Here is a 23,224-nt window from a genome sequence, read left to right as displayed (position 1 = left end):
CATGTATCGTGAAGCGTATCGTATCGCTATTAAATGTATTGTTACACCCTTAGTAATCATTGACTTTATTGTCTTTATTTAAATAGAATATCAAAGCAACTTTCAGCTCCACATAATGTTTTCATTAAAGGGCCATTTCACAGATTCTGGACCCAAGTCCTGTTTTTATGAAGTTTAGGACATAATAAACATGATTTGGCAGTAGTCATGACCCATCAAAATTGGTCCACGACACAAACATGGGTTCCGACCCAGTGTTTGGGAACCAGTGAACCGTATGTTCCACTCTTGAGTTATGCAACCTTCTGCACTTCATGGTTGGACTGGCAGGTGGGCAGAGATACTCTAGGGTGGAATGAGAGAGACACACACACACACACACACACACACACACACACACACACACACACGCACACGCACACGCACACACACACACACTCATTTGCATGTGACTTCACACACATGCATACATATGTGCTGCCACACACGCATGCACGCACGCACGCACGCAAACACACACACACACACACACACACACACACACACACACACACACACACACACACACACACACACACACACACACACACAGTCACACACACACACACACACACACACCCACCACCGGGGTGCATCTGGAAGAATTAGATTTTTATTTAAATCCTTAAATTATAGCTCATTAAAAATGCATGGAGAGGCATTTACAGTATACCAAAGCTGGGTACTGTGCAGACTGCCCTGTGATGTCTAATTGTCTGATGGTTGCCAACTCTTTGAACAAGTTAGAACGGAGAGCTGCTGCTGCCTGTGTGCTCGGAATGAGGATGAGAGCCAAGCCCTCCTCCAATCTTCCTCTCTCTTATTGTGTCTAACTGACCTGCAGGTAGTGATGGAAAAAGTATTCAAATTCTTTACTTAAGTAAAAGTACCAATACTGCAATGTAGAAATACTTTGTTACAAGTAGAAGTCCAGAATTCAAAATTTACTTGAGTAAAAGTACAAAAATATTGGTATCAAAATATACTTAAACTACAAAAGTAGAAAGTACTCATTGTCATTGTACTCTTAGTGTGCAATATAAATAAAGTTCATAGTGTCCGGTTAGCTTGGTCGGTGGAGCTCTCGCCTTTGGACCATAAGGTCATGGGTTCGATTCTGGGCACCGCCAACTCAGCCTATGAGTAGCACGGCTTGGGTGCGACAAGTCGTGTGGCAAGTACTTGGAGCTGATGGTAGGTGTGGAGCTCCACCTCAGCAATCCATCTCCCAGGGGTCTAGCGCTTAGTAACGGGTACAGACTCCCACGTGTTACCGGCTGATACCGACAATAAGCCACTCCCGACCTACTTTACTCATTGTGTAGGATCTGCTATTTTTGGCTAAAGTTCTCGGAATATGGATGCTAGGGTTCAAATGGTTAATATAAAAAAAGGAGAAAAAAACTTTCTATCACTCAAAGATTTGGAGGACCCCCTGTAATAACTGTGAGGACCCCCTAAGGGTCCCCCTGTTGAAGACCCTTGAACTAGCGCAAACACAAGCACAGCAAGAGGATAATGTATTATTAGGGAAATAATTGTTTGAGGTGATCAGGTGAAAAATGCTGTAAGGCTTCATAAATGGTAGGGAAATCCTGACCTGCTGAAGTTTAGGTTGTTTTAGTTTAGCTTTGTTTTTCAGTGGAGCACACACACCAGCTTGAGGCACACTACAGTGCTGTACTGTATTATTGTGTACAGTGGCTGGTGGCAATAGGCTTAAGCTCAGTCTGAGCATTCATTCACTGCTGTGAAATCTGTGCTTTACAATGTGGAAAACAATCTGGCCATCTCACACCAGACTGTCACAGGACTTTCAGCACCCTGCTGCTTCAGGCTCGCTACTGGAGCAAAGCTCAAGCCTCATCTTGGTGCACTCCACTCTCCACAATCCACATACTGTATACGTTGTGCACACGCATGTACACGCACACACTTATGCATGCACACACAGACGGACACACACACCGCTCAATGGCAGGGCCCTCCCGCTGCCCCAAAGCACGGAATACCACATTTGTTTGTTTACGCCTCGTTTTCTTTCCCTGAACTCTATTAACATTTATATTGCAACTGAAGGTGTTGGAAGTTCCCCCTGCAGCGAGGGCAAACTCAGCTTAGATGCGAATGAGCCTCTGCCTAGACTTCTTTGGCACCAAAACTGGTGTTTTTTATACCAGCATTGTCTTGTAATTCCCCAACTGCCTCTCATAATAATCTGTGTGTATACAGTATGCAGTGTTCACTTAAAGTACTATTATTATTATTATTTTTTCTTATTCATGCTTGGGACTGTTCAACCTCCTCTTATATGACTATTTAAGCATTTATCTGTCCAAGGTAAATTGATTGCTTGAAAAACATAGTTTCAGCATTTTCCGGGTACTGTAGGTTGGCCAGTGCCTTATTTGCATATAAATGGTGGAAGAGGAGGAAACTATGGGAGCCGCCCATCAGCTCAACATCTGTATTTCAGGTGATTTCTTCCTTGTATATAAACAATTGTGTAACCCATTTTTCACCCAGTGCCAATTGACTAAGCTGTAATCCTGGGCACTGCTCTCCCTCTGCCAACCTGGGGAGAGCCCTGAACTGAGCTCATGCTTCCTTCAATGTGTGAGCAGGCCACTTCTTATCACCTGAAAGGGGGGAGTTTTCCGGGCAGGACCTAGCATGTGGAAGGAACACGTTATTTCAACCAGGTCCTTTCCCCTCCATTAGGTGCCATGGCTGACCAGGGGGAGGCAGTATAGAGACCAGGAGTATTGCATGTTTTTTTGTGAGGGTACCTACCCAATTGTGATTTCTCGCAAATATTTAGCATGTTCCATCAACCCCCAGAATGGCCAGAGCTCTCTTTTTTTCCTTCACTCTCTACACATGTGGAAATACAATCTCCACAAAGAACATAACAGCAGTAAAGAACATTTCTTATGTAGTTGTTTTAGACGTGGTCTAAATGCCGGACCTGCATCAATGTGGCCGTGATCCTGCTGCCCATACATGATATTAGTTCTTTGTGTTGGAGGTTGGGCCTGTGGCAGATAAACTGAGCAGCTTGGAAGTGACCGGAGTGCATCAGAGCCATTATTGTGCTGTTCCACAAGTGTGTAAATACAACTCAACGCACACACCAACACCCATCACAGCGAAAAGCCTCCAGCTAAGATAAGGTAATTAGGGGGAAATATGGCACAGCCACTGGCTGCTGTGTCGAGCATGTTAACCTTTGCACAACACCGAGATATATATTGTACTCTGCCACCCAACAGGTACAGTGTGTGTGTGTGTGTGTGTGTGTGTGTGTGTGTGTGTGTGTGTGTGTGTGTGTGTGTGTGTGTGTGTGTGTGTGTGTGTGTGTGTGTGTGTGTGTGTGTGTGTGTGTGTGTGTGTGTGTGTGTGGCTGTATATGTATGGTGATAATACAACATATTGATTGCACAGTAAATTCCTGAATTTGACTCTAGGATGTAAAAATGTACCCGTAAAGTGGACCAAGTTGAATTAATATTCCATATGTTACTGTGTGTGGGTTTATTTATTTAGTATTGCATAATTGCATTATGAAAGATTTGTATTGTTCATCAAATAATTTCCCACCTAACCCCTTAGAACTTGATGTCACTCCAGTGATGCTAGTTAAAACGGACATACCTCATTCTGTAGCTGATAGTGCCTCCAAAGTGCATCTAAAACAGAAATGTACTCTTACAGCTGTGAACGACCAGAAGAGAAAATGTAATGGTGGCAAAATTGCATATGGAAATAGATAATGTTAAATTGCCACTTTGAATGGTTGCATGATTCTATGTAGACAATTTATTTTTTCGTTTTGATGGAAAAAATAAACAAATAATGCAAAATAGTCCTTCACAGAAACTCCCATATTTTTGGACATTAATGGCAGTGTTTGTTAGTTTTTTCCCTAAGGAACTGATTTATTCTTTTTCCTTTTAACTTTGACTTTGGTAATGTCATTGGCACAGTGTGCTCTGTAATACCATTAAAACAAGCCTGGAGGAATGTCTTTGGAATCTCATGTATAAATACAAAATGTTACATTTATTGTTGGCTTGCTTGTACCCTCAGAGCATAACAGGTGGAGTCTGTGGACCCTTCGCTGTCTGAAATGTGTTCATTGCTGAGCAAGCACTATTCTAACTAGCACACTGTAAAATCCTATAAGAGTGATGTTATCATTGAGTGCAAAAATGTGCTCTTTTAAAGTTAAATTGACACTCAGTATTTTGCAGTGTAGGCATGCTAACCACGCAGTATACCATTTTCAAAACGGGTCAACAACATTAAAGCCCAAATACAATGGTTGCATTTATGCATGACACATGGGTCAGATGGAAAGATTTATTTTATTCTGGGATTTAAACATGAATCATGTCACACAGTGTTGCATTAGAGATTTTGATACATTTATAAGGGACAGTTATGGCATTTATCTGATCTAGATGTACTTCATCTGATATATTCATCATTCATTCCTTTTTATCACCGACACAGAATCATCCTGACTGTGTATGTCACACGGGATCCTGTTGTAGATGATTTTGTATAGAAATTTTGTATGGAAACAAAGTGGTCAGTATTACGTGTTATCATTATCACTATTGTGAAGTGCTAGATTTGCAAGGAAGTCAGCCTCTTGAATGAGACATTCTATAATGTTAAAATGAAAAGAGGAGCTATGTCCCAAAAGCTACTGGGGTATAGGCTTTTTGTGGCTTTGGATGGAGCACAGCACAGAGTAGAGTGTGATCTACCATGCTTGCCCTCATCTACAGACAGACTAGAAGTGGCCGTTGAGTAAAGCCTGATTTATACGCAATTGGACGATTGTGTCACGTCACTTGATGCAAAACGTTGTCAGCTTGTAGATCGGCTCTTGTCGGCAAGTGACACTGAGTGACAGTATTAAGGCAGTGTCTACACGTGTTTGAACTATACTGTACACATGTATTCTATGCCACATTGGTGCATGCCATGAGGAGCTGACGCATATCTTGAGATGAGGGAAAATGTTGAAGTTGGCTTCTCAAGCGACTCACATACTCCACGTCAAATCTGCATTTCTAAAGCATTAAACTCTCCTGTAATTATAGCGCAGCAATCACAGGGCATATAAGAATGTGCTAGCACATACGGTAGAGACGGGGGTGGCATTGACTTCACAAGTTTGAACAGGTGTTATTGAAGTAAGGTACATTACGTTCATGCTGGATAAATGTACCACTTCACATTAGTGCAATGATTCTATCAATTATAGGCTGAACTTGACACTCTGTAACCTCAAGTATCTTTCCATGTTCGGTTAATGTGTTTTTTACTGTCTAAATCTGTGTCGGATCGATCAATGTCAGCACTGAAAAGAAAATGTCTTGGCCGTCGGCATACTTGGCAGCAAGGTATATGATTGAACTATAAAAGTGGAAATGACTATCAAATGTTGCAAGCTTTTGAATGCTCTTAACTCCCTCTCAGCTTCTTCCTGAATTGGTGCAGTCACATTGTACTTACCTAAGGCAAGCGTAGGCTTAGTGGAGTTTAAGTTATACTCTGCTAGTACAACTATTTTATTCTTTAAGGGCAGAAGTGTACTGAAATATGCTACAATGATTTGGCTGCAGGTACTTGGGTATCTATTGATTAAGAATTTACACTATTCCAGAGCTTAGCTATAGGAAAAATGATTGTAATAAGATACTGTAATTATTTCTGCTCTGCACTTATAAAGATACTGCTACACAACTCCTAGTAGTCCATCTCCAATCTTCGATAGCTACAGTATGTTGAATGGAAAGTTAACCTGAAGGACAAACATACCATACAGCAGTGGCTCCCAAACCTTTTAGCCTGTGACCCAAGAGAGAAATTAGACATTTGCCCGGGACCAAAACTAATGAAAACAGCAGATCTACAAGTGCAGCGTTGTGAGCTTGTACTGTAGATTGGCTATTTTCAGTACTTATTAAACATTTGTTTTCTAATTTATGGAATTTCTTAGATTCTTCTTTTATTTATTAATGACATTTTTAAGGGACCCATCAAAATGTGTCCGTGACCCACAAATGGGTCCCGACTCCCGACCCAGTGCTTGGGAAACCAGTGCCATACAGTACCTCAGAGTGAATAGAAGAGCAGTAAGAGTTTAGTAAATCTATAAAAACAAAAAGCTATATGCAAGAGCAGGTTATATGATGTCTCACTGTATTGCCCAGAGGCACCTTTGAAGGGATTGCAACAATAGATAAACAGTAGACTCAATGATGAACCAGTGATGGTCGGTTGATTAACTAGTCAGCTGGTCAGTTGGTATAATCCCTTTTTGGGGGGTGGCAGTGGTTCAGGAAATACACCTAGGGGCCTTTTCCACCGGCAAAGAACCTCCCGCCTATGGGATGAACCAGAGTGTGCTTTTCCTCCAAGAACCGGAGTTGGTTCCGAACCGTAAAAGTTGGTTCGGAACCGGAACCACAAAATCCTTGGTTTTTGTGGTTCCAGAGCCAAATCCTTGTCTCTGGTTCAATCTGGTGGAAACACAAGCTGCAAGGTCCTTGAGCAATCCACTCCCAATGAGCAGGTTCGTGCCTTGCATGGTGTCCTCTGCCATTGGTGTATGAATGTGTACTGCGAATTGCAGAATCGCTATTCTACAATTGCGGTGCGTTTGAATGGGTGAACGTAAAATACTGTACTTTCTACTTTGCATTCTAGTGGTTGGAAGACTTTAATAAGTGCTGTACAAAAATGCAGTCCATTTACCACCAAATAATATGTCTCAGAAACTACTAGCTGGATTGCCATGGAATTTGCTGTGTACCGTCATGCTCCACAGAGGATGAACCCTGCTCGTTTTGATGACTCCACGGCCTTTCCTCTAGTGGCATCCATAGGCAGATTTCAGGATGAAGCCTACTGATTTTGGTCACCCAAAGTCCTTCCTCGAGTGCCTGCTTCAGTGGTTATACAATGAATATACTGTATACCCCCCCTTTTAAACTGTCTTAAACCATGCATACTGCTACTGCTGGGTTAAGGTTAGTCAACTAAACTTTGGTTTTGGCGTGAAAAATGCAGGATTTGCGTGCCCACCCGTTTAGTGCAGTCTACAAAGCAGAGCAGCTTGCAGCGCATTCTGTCCTCATGTTGCCAGACAACTAGATACGCACCTGTCACTCGCTTCCACGTCCCGATCACACAAAAGTTGTTTTTAAAGCAGTCTCTTTGCCTGTTCACCGTTGTTTTCTTAGCTACCGTTTTTAAAATTCCAAAATCATGCAGTATGGAACAACAATCACAAACTTTTCCACTATGTTCAATGCCAGTGATTCTCCATTCTTCTCTGTTGGAGACAGAAGGGCTGCCTCCCAACTCATTCATTTGGACATTGGGAGAAAAGCAGCAACAGTCTCGAGCAGTAGATTTATTTCTCTACTGGAGGTGCCCTGACTCACAGAACGCATAACCTCAAGGTGTGCGCAACACGCACAAAGCCATGCAATGGCAACATAATGTTCCCATTGAAAACCATTGCTAAAAGTCAGACGGAACAGACCGAACTTTATGGCAGAAATAAAGTTCGGTCTGACTGCCCGCTGAAATGGTGTAGACAGATAAAAGCAGTCCAGTTGCTGTTGTAACTCAGGTCTGTTTTTTCCTAACAATAGAGGGTTTAAGTGGTTAACGTCAATGAAATACCTACAGTAACTCAGGGCCAAGGTCTAGTGTTAATCCAATCCAGCTACCCACGCTGTTAGTCACTGCATGGCGTCTTTGTTTTTCACAACCAAGTATAGCCACACCGTGGCTCAAGTTAGTTAAGTTAGTAAAAAAGCAGGTAAAGTGAGGTAAAGCAAGCAAGTGCGCACCTGTCAGCAGGGAGTGTTGGGCAGGAGGAGGCCGAAGGCTCTATATCCTCCCGGTGGGGGCTCCTCACAGGCAGGTGTATCAGTAGGATACCGGAATTAATTGGCATGATGACTAAATTGGGGAGAAAAAGGTCTAAAAAAATAAATGAAGATAACACCCTTCAGCTCCACAGTGTGCAGGTACTATTTTGGGGCCTTTTCCACCGGCAAATAACCGGTTCCAGAACCAGTGCCGGTTCAACTTAATTGGAACCTTGGTTCGTTCTTGTGAACCGGGTTGGGTTTCCACCAGATTGAACCATGATTGAACCAGAGGAACCAAGGATTTTGTGGTTCCCGTTCGGAACCAACTCCAGTTCTCGGTGGAAAAGCTCACCTCTGGTTCATCCCATAGGCGGGAGAAAGAACCAGAACCGGTTCTTTACCGGTGGAAAAGGCCCCATATATGTGTGCAGTGCACTGCTCAGGCCAGTGGACTGAATGTTGTGAGACTGTGAGCTTGTAATGGTGTTTCCTTGCTCTTTAGAGGGCTGAGCTGTCAGCAGGAGCCAGGTGAAACAGTTTGTTTGGCTTGCCACTCAATGGACACGTTTCATTGGCACCTCGCTGGAGGTCAGCAGTAACTGACAGCCAAAGCCACGGGGGTCAGGCCTGCTCCCCTGCTCTTACTGGAGAGTGGATTACACTCTAGGTGGGGAGGATGGGATGAGCTGGTGGCTTTTGGGGGTAGCTAAGATTATGGCCCTGTGGCTGGGATCTCCAGAGAACTGAGAATTGGACCACAGCGTTGCACAGCTCCAGATTCAGAAACTCCTTGTGTTTAAACTCATCTTTAACACACAGCCTTTCTTCTGAGTTGACTTAATTATTTAGCCTAGCTACTGTACTTTGACTAATGGAAAGGAAATTAGGAACAGAAATGAAAAAGTAGGTTGTTTATAAAATGTTGTTTGTTGTTGTTTTTTGTTACTGCCCAGGGACAGAGATTTCAGGATATGGAATAGACTGTTAGAGAGCATGGCTCTAATGGATTGTTTTCACTGCAGCTTCACTTGCCACAAGCGGAATATACAGTATATACTGTATATATTTCTTTCTGTTTTCAGAGAAGGAGAAAAAAAAAGTTCTGCCAGATGCATGTCCTCCTCTTCTAGCCTTCCTCTCCTATCACGGCCAGACAGAATGACCTGAGTGCATCAAGGACAACATGAAGCATTGTAGCATAGCAGCTACAGAGAGACAGTGAGCAGCTCTTTTCAGGGGTCACCTACTCAGGATCAGAGGCTGCTCACTTTACCATGCATTACCTACAATTGTGTCTCCTAGCAAGCATACAGACACTGGATACGTTAGATGAACTAGATGCAGGCTGGCTTTCCTAACATAGTTTTTAGAGATGCAACGTTATGGTTTTCACCTTAACCTCCTTAATAATAAATGTAATTTGAAAATGATGACACTGTAGTTGCTGTATAGCAGAGACTGATCACTCGGTTACTGTCTGGCATCGGGGCCTGATATAGCAGGCTCAGGGACAGTTTCTATCCCCTGGGCCATAATGGCTGCAGAATACTCCAAATGAAGCCACACTTTTTTTCAGCTTCGGTGGGGCTTGTCGAACTAAACAACGTTCTTAGAGGACAAAACTATTTTATACTTGCAGCTACTTAGTTCTTGAGTTGTGAATGTTAAACCTTACCTTGCCCACTCAATAGTCTGCCTAGCAACAGATTAAGCATGTTTGGGGTCTCACACAGCATATATCCATATACAGTACATGGATCTCCATATGGGTACCAGGGATCTCCATATATGGGTAACTGGTCCGATATACAGTATATCACTGGCCAGATGGCCATGACATGGCATGACCTCACCCTTTTTGGGCAAGTTCGCTTGTCGTCTTACTGGTGTGTGTCCTGTATGTATGTATGTATTTATTTATTATTCATTTCTGTTGGGGGTAGTATACAGTGAAAATGTCTTTCTTTCTTCTCTGATTGCCTGTTCCTGCCTTGCAACTCAGGTCAAGCAACTAAAACTTAGCAAAAAAGATTGAACATAGTGAACCTCACATCTAAAACTAAAGGTGCCCAATAGAGGGTATGCGCGTGACATCATCATCATACCCGGAAGTTATGCGGGAACCTACTGAGTGGCAAAAAAATATTTTTTTGCCTTGACAGCCCATACATCCAAAGAGAAAAGTCCTATCTGATTGCATTAAACGACATTAAACTCACTTTGCCACTCACTTTGCCACTCGATCTGCCATTCACTTTATGCATGCGCATTCCCTCTATACATATGGCATATCCCAAGCATTTGCAGAACAGATGCCTCGCTTGACTACCTAACCCTCGACTGCTTTAATTTAATTTCTAATATATACAGTATATTTACAGTATATGGCTGAATCAAATCAAAAAGGGATTCATTTCAATGTTCTCTGTGCTAAGCAGTTTATTCCATCCAACCTCAACAGCCACATTGAGGATCACTGTCTTATATAACACAGGAGTGAGTGTTCAGTCATGCTGGCAGTGTATTGTTTCAGCAGAAATGCTATTTTAAATGGCGCAAACTTTCTTGCTCAAGTTTTTGAAATCTGCATCTAAAGCATCTAAATTAGCATAATATCCATTTTCAGAACAGTCTCTTAACACTTATGTTGCAATGATTTTTTCTCTTCAATGTCTCGCGTTGCCATGGTTACCATAGACTTCCATGTAATTGTGCAATTATGTAAAAAGTGCACGCCCCTGCCTAGATGATGCACCACTGTGTAGATGCTGTTCACAGCTTTCAAACAAAAAAATCCGCTTGGAAATCCGTTCAGGCATTCTTGATTTATCAGCCATTATGTTTTCTTCAGATGTAAACAAACATGGCTGCCATGTTTGAAAGAATGAGTTGGTATGGGGGTTAAACATGCAATTTCGCGATCGCGATCATGCCTAATACATTTCTGGAGGTCCAAAAAATTTTTTTGAAACATTTTTTTTTTTTAAATGAAAAACATTTTTTTTTCCAAAAACGGCACAAACTCGGGAAACTCGGGGTTGGCACAGCGGTAGTACCAATACAAACTCGGGAAACTCGGGGTTGGCACCATATGTGTTAAGGATGGTCCCAGACTTGTCCATTTCTCTCATTTGCCTCCCATTGCAGTGTTTGGTTAATGCCTGCTGATCTCACCCACGCCTCACAGAGAATGCTGTGTGAATGTGCTGCATGGGTATGGTGGTGTTATGCACCCCCAGAGCCCTATTATCAGCTCTATGCTACTCCTATTAATCTTAATAACTACTGTATAGTAGGTTGATGAGGCAAGGTGTATTCATTCAGCCCTTACTGGCCATGTTCTGCCTGACTGTTAACTGTCGGAGCGTTGGTCACTGACCATATTCACACAAGTGGACATTTTGGTCTTGCGTCATATCTCCTACCTCACCCCACCCCATCCATCTAGCACAATATATTATAGTGTCACCACACCACCATTTTTGCACCACTCTCACAAATCCAACGTCTTAAGTGGAGTTAAAGTCCAGCCTCCAGGCAGGGTAGTTGGTGTACTGTACAGTAAATGACAAACCTCCAGATGGGGTAGTTAGTTGGTTTTAATGTCGTGGCGTAGTTAGAGTAAAGTGAATAGCTGTATTAGTGCTATGTACTGTAATGTAGTGTGTTAAGCCTGTAGATTTCTGATCAGCCTTGGCCTTAAGAGCTCCCCTGCTAATCAAAGCTAGCTAGCCCTGTGTTTAACAGCACATCACCCCTCCTCCTTCCCTCTTTCTTCATCTATCTCTCCATCTCTGTGCTCCATCCATTCCCACCCTGTCGCCGCAGCCCTTGTTTTCTCTGTCCTTGTGCAAATGGCCAGTATAATCCTTGGTCTAAGTGCCTTGGCCTGTCACTCCACATTTGCGCTAAGCATCTTTCCTTCTCTCATCTCCTTTGCTCTAATTGCATTGTAATAAGCAATTACAGCTCTATGCCCACTAGAGCCGAGATTGGACCACTTTTCTAAAAGGGCAATGAGGGAACGGAACCAGGCCAGTGGCCTTCCTCCTCAACTTGTAGCCAGACAAGAGAAATTACTGCTACAGTATTCTCTCTCTCTCTCTCTCTCTCTCTCTCTCTCTCTGTCTCTCTCTCTCTCTCTCTCTCTCTCTCTCTCTCTCTCTCTCTCTCTCTCTCTCTCTCTCTCTCTCTCTCTCCCCCCCCCTCCCCCTCTCCCTCTCATTCTGATTGTGTAATACTTCTTTACTCTACTGTACACTGTGTCTAGCATGTGTTCTGTCTTGCGTAGATGTCTAAAACAAAGCCCCAAAGCCGATTGTGTAGTTGGTTGGTGCTTTGTGAGTCAAATGCAAATGAGCAGGAGCAGTGCTTACCTTGGCTGGCCATGGTGTGTGTGTGTGTGTGTGTGTGTGTGTGTGTGTGTGTGTGTGTGTGTGTGCGTGTGCGTGTGCGTGCGTGTGCGTGTGCGTGTGTGTTGGGGTGTGTGCGTGCATGCGTGCGGCCGTGCGTGTGTGTGTGTCTCCTAGGCTTTTGATCATGTGGCACTGCATTGACAGAAGCTCTCTGCTTCCTTATGAACGAGGCCACTGTTGCTATCTGAATGCCTGTAATTATATCCTGCTGGCTAGAATGAAAGCAATTGTTGCTCCTGCAACACAGTTCTGTGGACTTTTCTCTACATACCTAATACTATCCAATTATTTTGATACCTCCGCTGGTGACACCTGAGGCCAGAGGTATTGTGTCCTTGCCTGTTTATATAAGTCCCATATTTGTGGATGCGATATCTCATTCTTAGGAATGTCCTGAAGTGAATTTAACGACATCTGGCGCAAACTTCCATTCGGGGTGAAGGATGAACGGATTAGAATTTGGTGATCAAAGGTCAAGGTCATTGTGACTTCACAAAACACATTTCATGCATGTCATTGTAGTGATAGTGAAAGATAACTCTTCCACCAAAGAATTACACTTTAAGCTTATGTGTCTTTTTTAATTCCTTCAAAGTACATACAGTAGTATATCATATGAGTCTGGAGAGCCATGGATGTTAACTTCAACTGTTTGACAGGAAGACATCAAGCTGTGAGCTTGTAGATTGCCGTTTATAGGGACCAAATACTGTAGACCCCATGCAGGACACCAGTCAACGAGTATAAGGTTTACTGTTGAGTTGTGAAGTTGTTATGCCCACCCTGCTATACCTACAAATCAAAGGCACATTAGTACATTTCATAAGCTAATGTAATAATCGACTGTGTTTTTTAATAAGGGAACGGGGGCAGAGACCCAATATGTTTGATAAAATACACGGGGCGTATTTCCTTTTTAAGATATTAGGTTGTGAGTTGAAGCTGAGGCTGAGGGAACAAAGAAGAGAACGGAGTGATGGAGGAAGTCAGCTCTAAGAATAGATATTTTTCTCCACAGCAATGTTTTCCAGTGTAAATTTCCAGGGAAAAACTAATAGTTGCTTCTGTCACCATGTGCTCTTGCATTTGCCATGCTACCGAAAACATAATCAAAAGAAAAACACTTGAAGCATCAGAGCGGCAGAATTTCCCAGTGTAAGCGTAAACTAGAAGTGAAACCTCAACATCTACATAAATGCGCTATAAATTGTATAATTTCCGCTCTGCACTGCCTCGCCACATGGAAAAAAGAAAGAAAAAAGAATCTGCCCTTGTAGCCTGCTGGTGCAGCTAATGGTCTTTCAGGCCTGTGTCGGTAGTGTGCGTTCTGTAGGCTGATTTGTTGTAGAAAGTGTGATAGTGGATCTTCCATGGGTTGTGTTTGTTGCTACACCACGGATAGAGCCTCTTGTTCACAATTAATGAGAAGCTGCTTTGTTAGTTTCAGGCTCTGTTTTGTCATTTTTGTCAAGCACATTCGTATAGTAGAGGTGCAGTAAGGTGCATTGCTCACATATCTCAATTATAGCCTGCAGGAACTCACATGCACACACACACACACACACACACACACACACACACACACACACACACACACACACACACACACACACACACACACACACACACACTCTTAATTTAACTCTGGGAGTGTAGAAATGGACCCTCGCAGGGCTATTATTTGTGTAATCACTTGTAGTGGTGCAGTACAGTGAGGCAGCCTGGGCTATTAATCTCTTTGATAATAACCAGCCTCGTGTAACCTGATAAACTGCAGAGGATGTTGTGTCATTTTATTACTGGGTGATTCAGTGGGTAACTTAAGGTTAGCGAGAGCTTGCTTGCTTCCGTTTAGTATTTTAAATCTCGCTCGCTTCATTTTGCAAACTTGAATGGCACTGAGGTTTCACATCTGTTTGTATGTTACATGTACATGTAATGCATCTAAAACAGGGGTCTTCAATGTTTTCAGGCCAAGGACCCCTTAGTTGAGAGAGAGATGAAGCAGGGACCCCCACAACCTGTTCATAGATTCCATATAGTTTTCCATATAATCTTTACATAGAACGTAGAGATTATGACCAAATATGTCTTGGTCATCGACTTCAGTTGACATTTTTAAGTATTGATTTACCCCCTTTATTAACAGTCTAATTTATCTAAACAAATGTCAAAATTGATCTAAACATAAACAAATATCAAACAAGTACACTACAATTACTGGTGCCACACTTACAACATAGTCTGTCTCAAATAAATAATAAGAAGCTGCATGAGAAATGGTGGGAAGACAGTAAACAATCGTTCTATACTGTTATACAGTTATTAATGTCTATAAAGTCCAAATTTTTAACCAGTTTACAATCAGTAGAATTTATTGCCAGGTAATTGAGTCTCTCCTGGATTTGTTAGTGTTTACTTGTAAAGCTGTTCCGTTGTCTAGACCTTTTTGATGTTTTGCATAGCAATTAGTAGCTGCAATATGTGGTTGGATTAACAACAAATTGCTGTGTTCGTAACAATGACTGTCGAGGAGGAAAAGTGTCAAAATAAATGCAAATCTCAGTTGTTTAATTTGGCAAGCGTGACATGAATGACCTCACTGTGTGATAACGTGGCTAGTTATGTGAGACAACTATTAGGCATTGTGCTCTGTATTAAATGAGTAAAACATTTGTAAACAAGGAGGCAAAGTTTGAGAATTGCCGCCTCTCGAAACTAGACTTTTGTCGATTCCTAGTTTATCAATGGAGACAGATATGTCCTTAATATTGATGCCATTGGGACAGGGATCTCCATATATGGGCATAGAACATGTTACTTAGTAAAGCCAATCAGGGCCTCAGGGATCTCCATATGTGGGCATAAAAGGGTTTCTGGGGAATACCCATATATGGATGTGTCACGGTGATGTCACCCGTGATATCACCAGGCTGTGATGCTTTGGAGAGTTTGTGGGTATAAATAAACAGGCTCTAGACTTGTCTGGTTGGTCTCTGACTGACTAACCAGACACTGTACAGATAAACACAATGCAAAGCAATAAGTTATGTTGTTAGCCAATGCCATGGTGAGAGAAATAAGGAATGTAATTGTTTTGCACCAGAGCTCAGGAAATCCCATCACCTCTTCTGCAACCATGTCACAGAGTATAGTGACATGGCTGAAAATGACTGGAAAATGGGTGGCTGAGACATGTGGAAAGGGAAGCTGGGGTGAAGATTCACTCGCTTCCTTCACTTGGATTGGCAGTGATACAAGTGAGTGATGTTGATAAGTATTCAGTCTGTTTATCTGCAGATGTCTGTAAGTGGTTTGCCAATGGCAGCGCCCAAGGCAGATGAACCCCTTAGAGGCTGAACGCTTAATTTGTTGCACAGCCCCCTCACAAGAATATGGCGTTTTTGTCGAGCAGCAATTTTCAAAACGGTTATGGGACAAAGTGTAAATTAGCACTTAATGTGGGGGAGGGGAGTGACGACACAGCTGCTTAAATCTGGTTAGAATCTAAAACTAAACCAGCCATTTAACACATTAGCAATGTCAACTGGTTGCTGCTCAGATCAAGTCATGGTAAAATTGTAGTAACTAAGCCAGAAAGCAAAACGTGCCTGCACTAAAGCCATATGAAATCCATCACTGCTCAAGGATGCTTTAATGATGTGCAAGGAGGGATGGTTGAGTGTCACTTTCCCATGCAAATTCTTTATGCCGGTCTGATGCACTGGTTCCCAAGCACTGGGTCAGGACCCATTTGTGGGTCGCGGACACATTTTTATGGGTCCCTTAATTTTTGTTCCCTACGTTTTGTTTGTAATTATTATTATTTCAAAACATTAAAAAAAAAAGATTTTCACGAATAAAAAAATACAAATAAAATATTTTTCTAAATAATTTAAAAATTTAAAAATCTAAGAAATTCCATAAATTAAAAAACAAATGTCTACTAGTAAGAAGTAGTGAAAATACTGGATCTGCAAGGTCACAGCGCTGCGCGAAGCGACGCGTTGTGAGCTTGTAGTTCTGCTGTTTTCACTAGTTTGGGTCCCGCAGACGTCTAATTTCTCTTTTGGGTCTCGAGCTAAAATGTTTGGGAACCACTGGGCTATGGGATCGAACCAGGAACCTTTCCCAATACTTGGAGCAAGTATAAGGTCGTGGGTGCAAGCGGCCGAAATGGGTTTCCTCAGACGGGTGGCTGGTATCTCCCTTAGAGATAGGGTGAGAAGTTCAGTCACCCGAGAGGGACTTGGAGTAGAACCGCTGCTCCTACACTTGGAAAGGAGTCAGCTTAGGTGGTTCGGGCATCTAGTACGGATGCCCCCCGAGCGCCTTCCTAGGAAGGTCCTCGATGCATGTCCCTCTGGGAGGAGACCCCGTGGCAGACCAAAGACCAGATGGAAGGATTATATCTCTAAACTGGCTTGGGAACGCCTCTGTATATTCCCTAAGGGAGTGGAGGAAGTTGCTCCGGATAAGGAAATCTGGAAGTCTCAGTTGGAACTGTTACTCCCGCGACCCGTTTCCGGATAAGCGGTTGAAGATGGATGGATGGATGGATACTTGGAGCACTACTGGTTGCCCGTGCTAAAGATCAAGTTCAGACGTGTGTGTGTCCCAAGAACTGATGTCCAAATGTGACATTAAAGCTCAACATAAAGGGTACAAACACAGTAAAAAAAACACCTGCGCCTCATTACAGCTTGTGTTAAATAGCTAGGCAATTAGGGAGTGACCATGCCCTTAACTTCAGTGACATCAAAATAAGCAACATGGCTCAAATGGCTCTTACAACAATAATACAGGCTGTTGCAAATGTGCTGCAACCTTATGAAATACATGAAAATCAGCGAAATCAGTATTATGAGTTAATGGTAGGCCTACAGCGGCAGAACTTGGCGGGAGCAGGGCTCGAGACTAAGGGAATCCCAACGTGCGAGTCTCCTTTCATGGGAAATATTTCTGTGCCTCATAAAGAGTATAACATTATTGATATGATTTGGATTGTGATTTTAAACATAAGGGGCTCTATTTGCGTCCATGCCTTACCCCTTATCCCTAAACTCTTTTGCCATTTTTACTATTTTCAAATTTTTAAATATTTCAAATAGCTGATCTACAAGCTCACAACGTGTCGATGTAGATCGGCTATTTGAAGTATTTTAAAATGTTTTTCAAAGTATTTAAAAAAGTCAAAGAAGTTTAGGGATAAGGGGTAAGGCATGGACGAAAATACAGCTCAAGATGTTAAAACGGAACATAATATCGTCATACCAAGCACAAACACATACTTTTAAAAGTGAGCTGTTGTTTGAATAGAGGACACATTGTAAATTGATCGTAATACATACATAACATATTTGTTTTTGTTCAGATTACATTCCCTTTGGGACGGTTGCATTTGTATTTTGGGGACGGTGGTGTAAAAGGCCCTGGGGGAGGCAGAATCCACTCAGTTACCTGGCAATACTATAATAGTAATAATATACTATAATAATAGTATTATACGGTCAGTGGTGGAAAAAGTAGTTTTTATTAAGTAAAAGTAATATCAATACTGCAATGTAGAAATACTCTGTAAGGGTGCCCTCAAACCAGAATACCTATGAGAGTGGAATCTGCTTTCTGCCAATGTATTTCAATGAGAGTGGAGCGTTTTTTTTGCAGAAATCCTCTACTGGCATGAAACCGCTCCATTCTCATTGAAATGCATTGGCAGAATGCGGATTCCACTCTCATAGGTATTTTTGGTGTGAGGGCACCCTAAAGTAAAAGTCCAGAATTCTAAATGTAATTGAGTAAATGTATTGACATCAAAATGTACTTAAAGTACCAAAAGTAAACCTACTCATTATGCAGAATGTCCCATTTAAAGTTTTCAAATAATACAAATCTTTTTATTGACATACGTTTTACTATGTATAGGGCATAGGCCTAGAGATGCTGCATCTGTGATAATGTGGCTTGAAACAGGCAAGTTGGAAGGCAATTTGAAAATCACAAGGGGCCTAGTGCCGCAAGTAGAGGTTTTGTATGGATATTATTCCGCAGCCACTACTATCCTAAAAGTACCTGGATCTCAGAAACCGTAAGACCAAAAATGACCAAACTTGGCAGATAGATCCAATGTATCAGCAGCTGCTCAGATGATGAAATCCATGTCAATTGGCCAAAACATCAAGCAACTTGATGTTTTGGCCAATATCTTCTCATCCGTAGGGCAACTACTAGGTTTTCTTCCATCTAGAATTTTATCCAAATCTGTTTGCTTTTCCTACAAAGCAATATGCGTCAAATTGGGTACATAGTACTGTAGCAAACTGCACCAAGTGTGAAATAAGTTATTTTCGTTTATTTTTTGTTATTTCATACTGTTTGGAAATTACACATTTTTTATAGGTTGTCTTTCAGTTCAAATTTACATAATCTTCCAAACAAGCTACACTTGCAAACGCGCACGCACGCACGCACGCACGCACACACACTCACACGCACGCACGCACGCACGCACGCACGCACGCACGCAAACACACACACACACACACACACACACACACACACACACACACACACACACACACACACACACACACACACACACACACACACACACACACAGATGGCTTGCCTTGAACAGATCCACAACATAAAAATTATCCTTTAATCACCCGACAGGGTGCGGTGTTCCCACTCTCTGAGTTTGATGTAAGAGCAGAAATGAGGGGTTATTTCCAAGTCTTTGATCCCTTATCTGGGGATCAGCCCTCCCTATGTGTTTGGATCGGCTTTAAAGGTGCACAACAGCTCTGAAAGGAAACATAATGCAATGTTTTCCTCTCACTCTTTGCAGATGGTCACGAGAACAAAGAAGATTTTCGTGGGAGGACTGTCGGCCAACACAGTAGTGGAAGATGTGAAGCAGTATTTTGAACAGTTTGGGAAGGTAAGAGCGTACTTCTGTGCTCTCTTTTTACAGTGTGTGAGTAAAACAAGCCAATGGGCTGTGGGATATGTTCGGCTATAATTGTTTGTCCCAGTTTACTGTCTGCCACGGCTTTTGTGTACTGGTCTCATGACCAAGGCCCCCTGAGCCGACTGGAACACAGAGCATAATACTCAAAATACACGCACGCGTGCGTGCGCGCGCACGCACGCACGCACGCACGCACGCACGCACGCACGCAGGCACGCACACACACACACACACACACACACACACACACACACACACACACACACACTCATTTGCTCACTCACTGACTCACTCAGCCACACACATACTGTACACCTTGAGGACACATGCACACCCATACACAACTACTGGCATACACACAGACAGGAAATCACTCACTCACTCGCATGCACGCACGCATGCACACATACATACACACACACACACACACACACACACACACACACACACACACACACACACACACACACACACACACACACACACACACACACATGCACATTCACACACACAACGTCTTTGAAATGGTAGTAACATAATCAGCCACTGTGTGCGGAGATTCATTTTTCTTGTTTCATATTCTGTATTCGCACAAGGTCACCTTCAGCTGATGCACTCCCCATAACATCCGCACTTGACCTTGGCGTTAATCGCGGTGTGGAGGAGGGATTTTCCACTGGAGCATAAGCTCTAGTAAATTAATAGAACCAATTATTTTGCCTTCAAAGCTAATATGCAGTCTCTCCCTCTCTCTCTCTTTCGCTGAGAAGAATTCCCCATAGTCGGGCATTTTGGGTTCCTTTTTTATTGCTGATAGGCACTCTAATAACAAATTAACACTTTTTAATATTGATTCGTTCATCCCCCTTTAGATTGCTTATAGTCAGGATCCCTTCATCCGTTTCCGTAGATTTAGAAGGCTTTGGACCGGTCTACTACAGTATCCAGTTAATCACAACTTGTGAGATGCAGAAAAAACAAAACAAGCAGATACTGAGCACATAATTTCACAAATACATTTTGAATTGATTGAATGGCAATTACTCCATCCTTAGGAATCATCCTACTTAGCAGGGAACAAACAAACAAATCAGGGTGATTAAATGAAAGATCCTTTTGTGTGTGTGTGTGTGTGTGTGTGTGTGTGTGTGTGTGTGTGTGTGTGTGTGTGTGTGTGTGTGTGTGTGTGTGTGTGTGCGCGTGTGTGTGCGTGTGCGTGTGCGTGCGTTATACTGCTCTCACCAGGCCTGTGTATCTGTGTTGATGTGAGTGCATGTGGGTACATCTACCGGTATGTGTTTGTGCACATGTCAGAGTGCATCCCCACCAGAAAGGAAATCAGTGTTTGAGTGTCTCTCTCTCTCTCTCTCTCTCTCTCTCTCTCTCTCTCTCTCTCTCTCTCTCTCTCTCTCTCTCTCTCTCTCTCTCTCTCTCTCTCTCTCTCTCTCTCTCTCTCTGTCTGTCTGTCCTTCCTGTCAGACACATTGCAGGATTTATTAAATACCTGCCTGTCTGAGAAAACTACCATAGTAGCCTAGAAGTTAAAACAAAAACAGGCATGTGTTGTTAACCGAGAATATTCTCAGGGCCATCTAAGTTTGCGCAGGTGTGCCGTTGGTGCGGGTGTGATGATGATGATGATGGTAGGCCTACTGTACTTCACTGATCCCCAAAGGTGTGTGCATTTGTGTGGTCGTATGTCTGTACAGTGTAGTAAGAATCCCCCAATTGTAACGTACATTTGGTTAAACTTTTTTACACTTTCTGAGTTTACAGGATGACAGGGAATTATCTTTCAGTTTCCTGTGTTATTTCTGTTACAATCCGTCGGGGTAGCACCAGCCAATTAGCTGGATGTGGTCTACAGACGGCAGAAGTTGGAGGTCACAGGGGAAACATCTGTTGTGGTCCCAAGTGGGTCACAGATCCAACAGCACCTATCCTCTCATGCCCTCCTCTATCCCTCCCTACCTCTTATCTCTCTTTCTATGAGATGACATTTGTTGCGGAGTGGCTGACAACTCGCGCGTTCGTCAGTCCAGGCAGCCGTCAACGCGGTCAGGGACACAGCACATGTCCACAGCTGGCACAACTTCAGTGAAGCCACTCAACAGTCAGAGCCACTTTGGTGTCTGCGACAGTGCACGCCAAAGCAGTGTGCCTTTAAAGTGACTGCGACAGTCAGAGGAGAGAGGCTGAAGTGTGGCTGTTTGTGGCTGATTAGCATGCGTCTCAGTCGGAGCCCCCCTCAACCAACGCCCTCTCCTCTCTGTTCGCCACGGCCGTCAACTCATGCTGCTACATTTGTCCCACTGGCCAGGTGATCCTGTGTGTTGATCACCAGTGTGTGTGTGGAGACACGTCTGACCCTCCTGTCTCTTCCTGTCCATTCTAACTCTTTCAGATCATTTCTTAATTGCATTAAGCCAAATCATCGAACGGCTAAACCCGTTGTGAAGCCCACGGCAGTTAAGATAACAAAAAACAACCTTGAATTATTTAGAGTAGACTAGGGTTTACTTGCAAAAGCCAGCCAGACGCTTTTCTGGGCTGACTGAGTGTGATCTGTTTTTTTTTTATTTTGTAAAGACTATTCAGCAGTCATTCTGTTCTTGTTTTTATTGCATTCCTGTTATCTCTCGTACCCTTCTGTCTCCTCAGAGATGTCTGGGTTATGGCTGAATATGCTAACACTGTGGTGCTCCGTGGCCACCGTGGTCGTTTAATGTCTCAAATGTCTGCAACATTTCAGACATTATAGTCCCACATAGCATGTGACCCCAGAATTTGGACCTTGGGAGATGTTGATGATGTGCTTAATGTGAATCACTGTAAGAGATATTTTGCTTTACTTGCCAGCACAGCTTGGGGAAAAAAGGATTCATAAAAAAATGTCAATCTGAAAACTCAACTCCACAACAAGATTGTTAATGAGCTTAACATTGTATTGTAAGCTACTCCTAATATCGTATGCAATTTAGAAGGAAACTTGCGAGGTATTACTGAATTTGGAGACTCTCGCTCTTCACTAAATCCTCTTTTGTCTCTACTGATTAGTCTGGGATTCTTGTGGAGTATTCACATACTAATTCTTTTGCAGGAGGACGTGTTTGTGTGTCGTTTGTTACAGTTTACAGTTTACAGTTTAGGCATTTAGCAGACGCTTTTAATCCAAAGCGACTTAGAATAAGCAAATAAACATCACAATAATAAACAAGATTAAGTGTCAGTACATTGTGTGCTTGTAGATCATCTGTTTTTACTAGTTTAGTTAATTTTTTAAATGATAAAAACGATCGGTATATCTAGAAAAAAAAAATATATAATCCGTAAAAAAAATAAAAAAAAAAGATTTCTAAAAACCTAAAAACAAATGCTAACTAGCTTCATGTATGGTCATTGATTTTTCCAGTAGTGCTAAGGGTTTAGGTGGAGTCTGAAAAGGTGAGTCTTCAGTCCTCGGCGAAAGCTAGCGAGTGAGTTCGTTGTTCTAAGTGCGACAGGGAGTTTATTCCACTCCCTGTTCTTTCTCCTTTTGTCTGTTTTAGTTTGGCAAAGTTCATCTCTTAAAAAAGATTGTTCTGTTGTGACTGGTTGTTTCAGACCCAAACAACATGCATCTGCCAGATAGGCATGTTTGAAATAATTTTTCGGCTCACACATGCATGGGTTTGTTTGCGTCCTTGCAATATAGTAAATTTCAGTCAGTCTACAAGGTAGATGTTTTCATAAAACATGAATTTATCTCATGAAAAAAAAATATATATATATACCGTATTTTCCGGACTATAGGGCGCACCGGACTATAAGGCGCACTGTCAATGAATGGTCTATTTTCGAACTGTTTTCATATATAAGGCGCACCGGACTATAAGGCGCACATAATAGACGCT

General features: G+C 42.5%; 1 protein-coding gene across 11 annotated transcripts in view; it reads left to right on the top strand.

Annotated features, from left to right (window-relative positions):
- Window positions 1-23,224, top strand: part of LOC308303945 (RNA-binding protein Musashi homolog 2-like) — a 280,804-nt gene that overhangs the window by 55,121 nt on the left and 202,459 nt on the right. For all 11 annotated transcript variants that reach the window (XM_080748484.1, XM_080748485.1, XM_080748478.1 and 8 more), the window contains one exon: window positions 19,209-19,301. In XM_080748484.1, the coding sequence (XP_080604610.1) occupies window positions 19,209-19,301 (93 nt within the window). The remainder of the gene's footprint in view (window positions 1-19,208; window positions 19,302-23,224) is intronic.

This window comes from Nannobrachium achirus, assembly GCF_963921795.1.
Source record: "Nannobrachium achirus genome assembly, chromosome: 19".
NCBI lineage: Eukaryota > Metazoa > Chordata > Actinopteri > Myctophiformes > Myctophidae > Nannobrachium > Nannobrachium achirus.
This window is presented reverse-complemented; position numbering and strand designations above follow the sequence as displayed.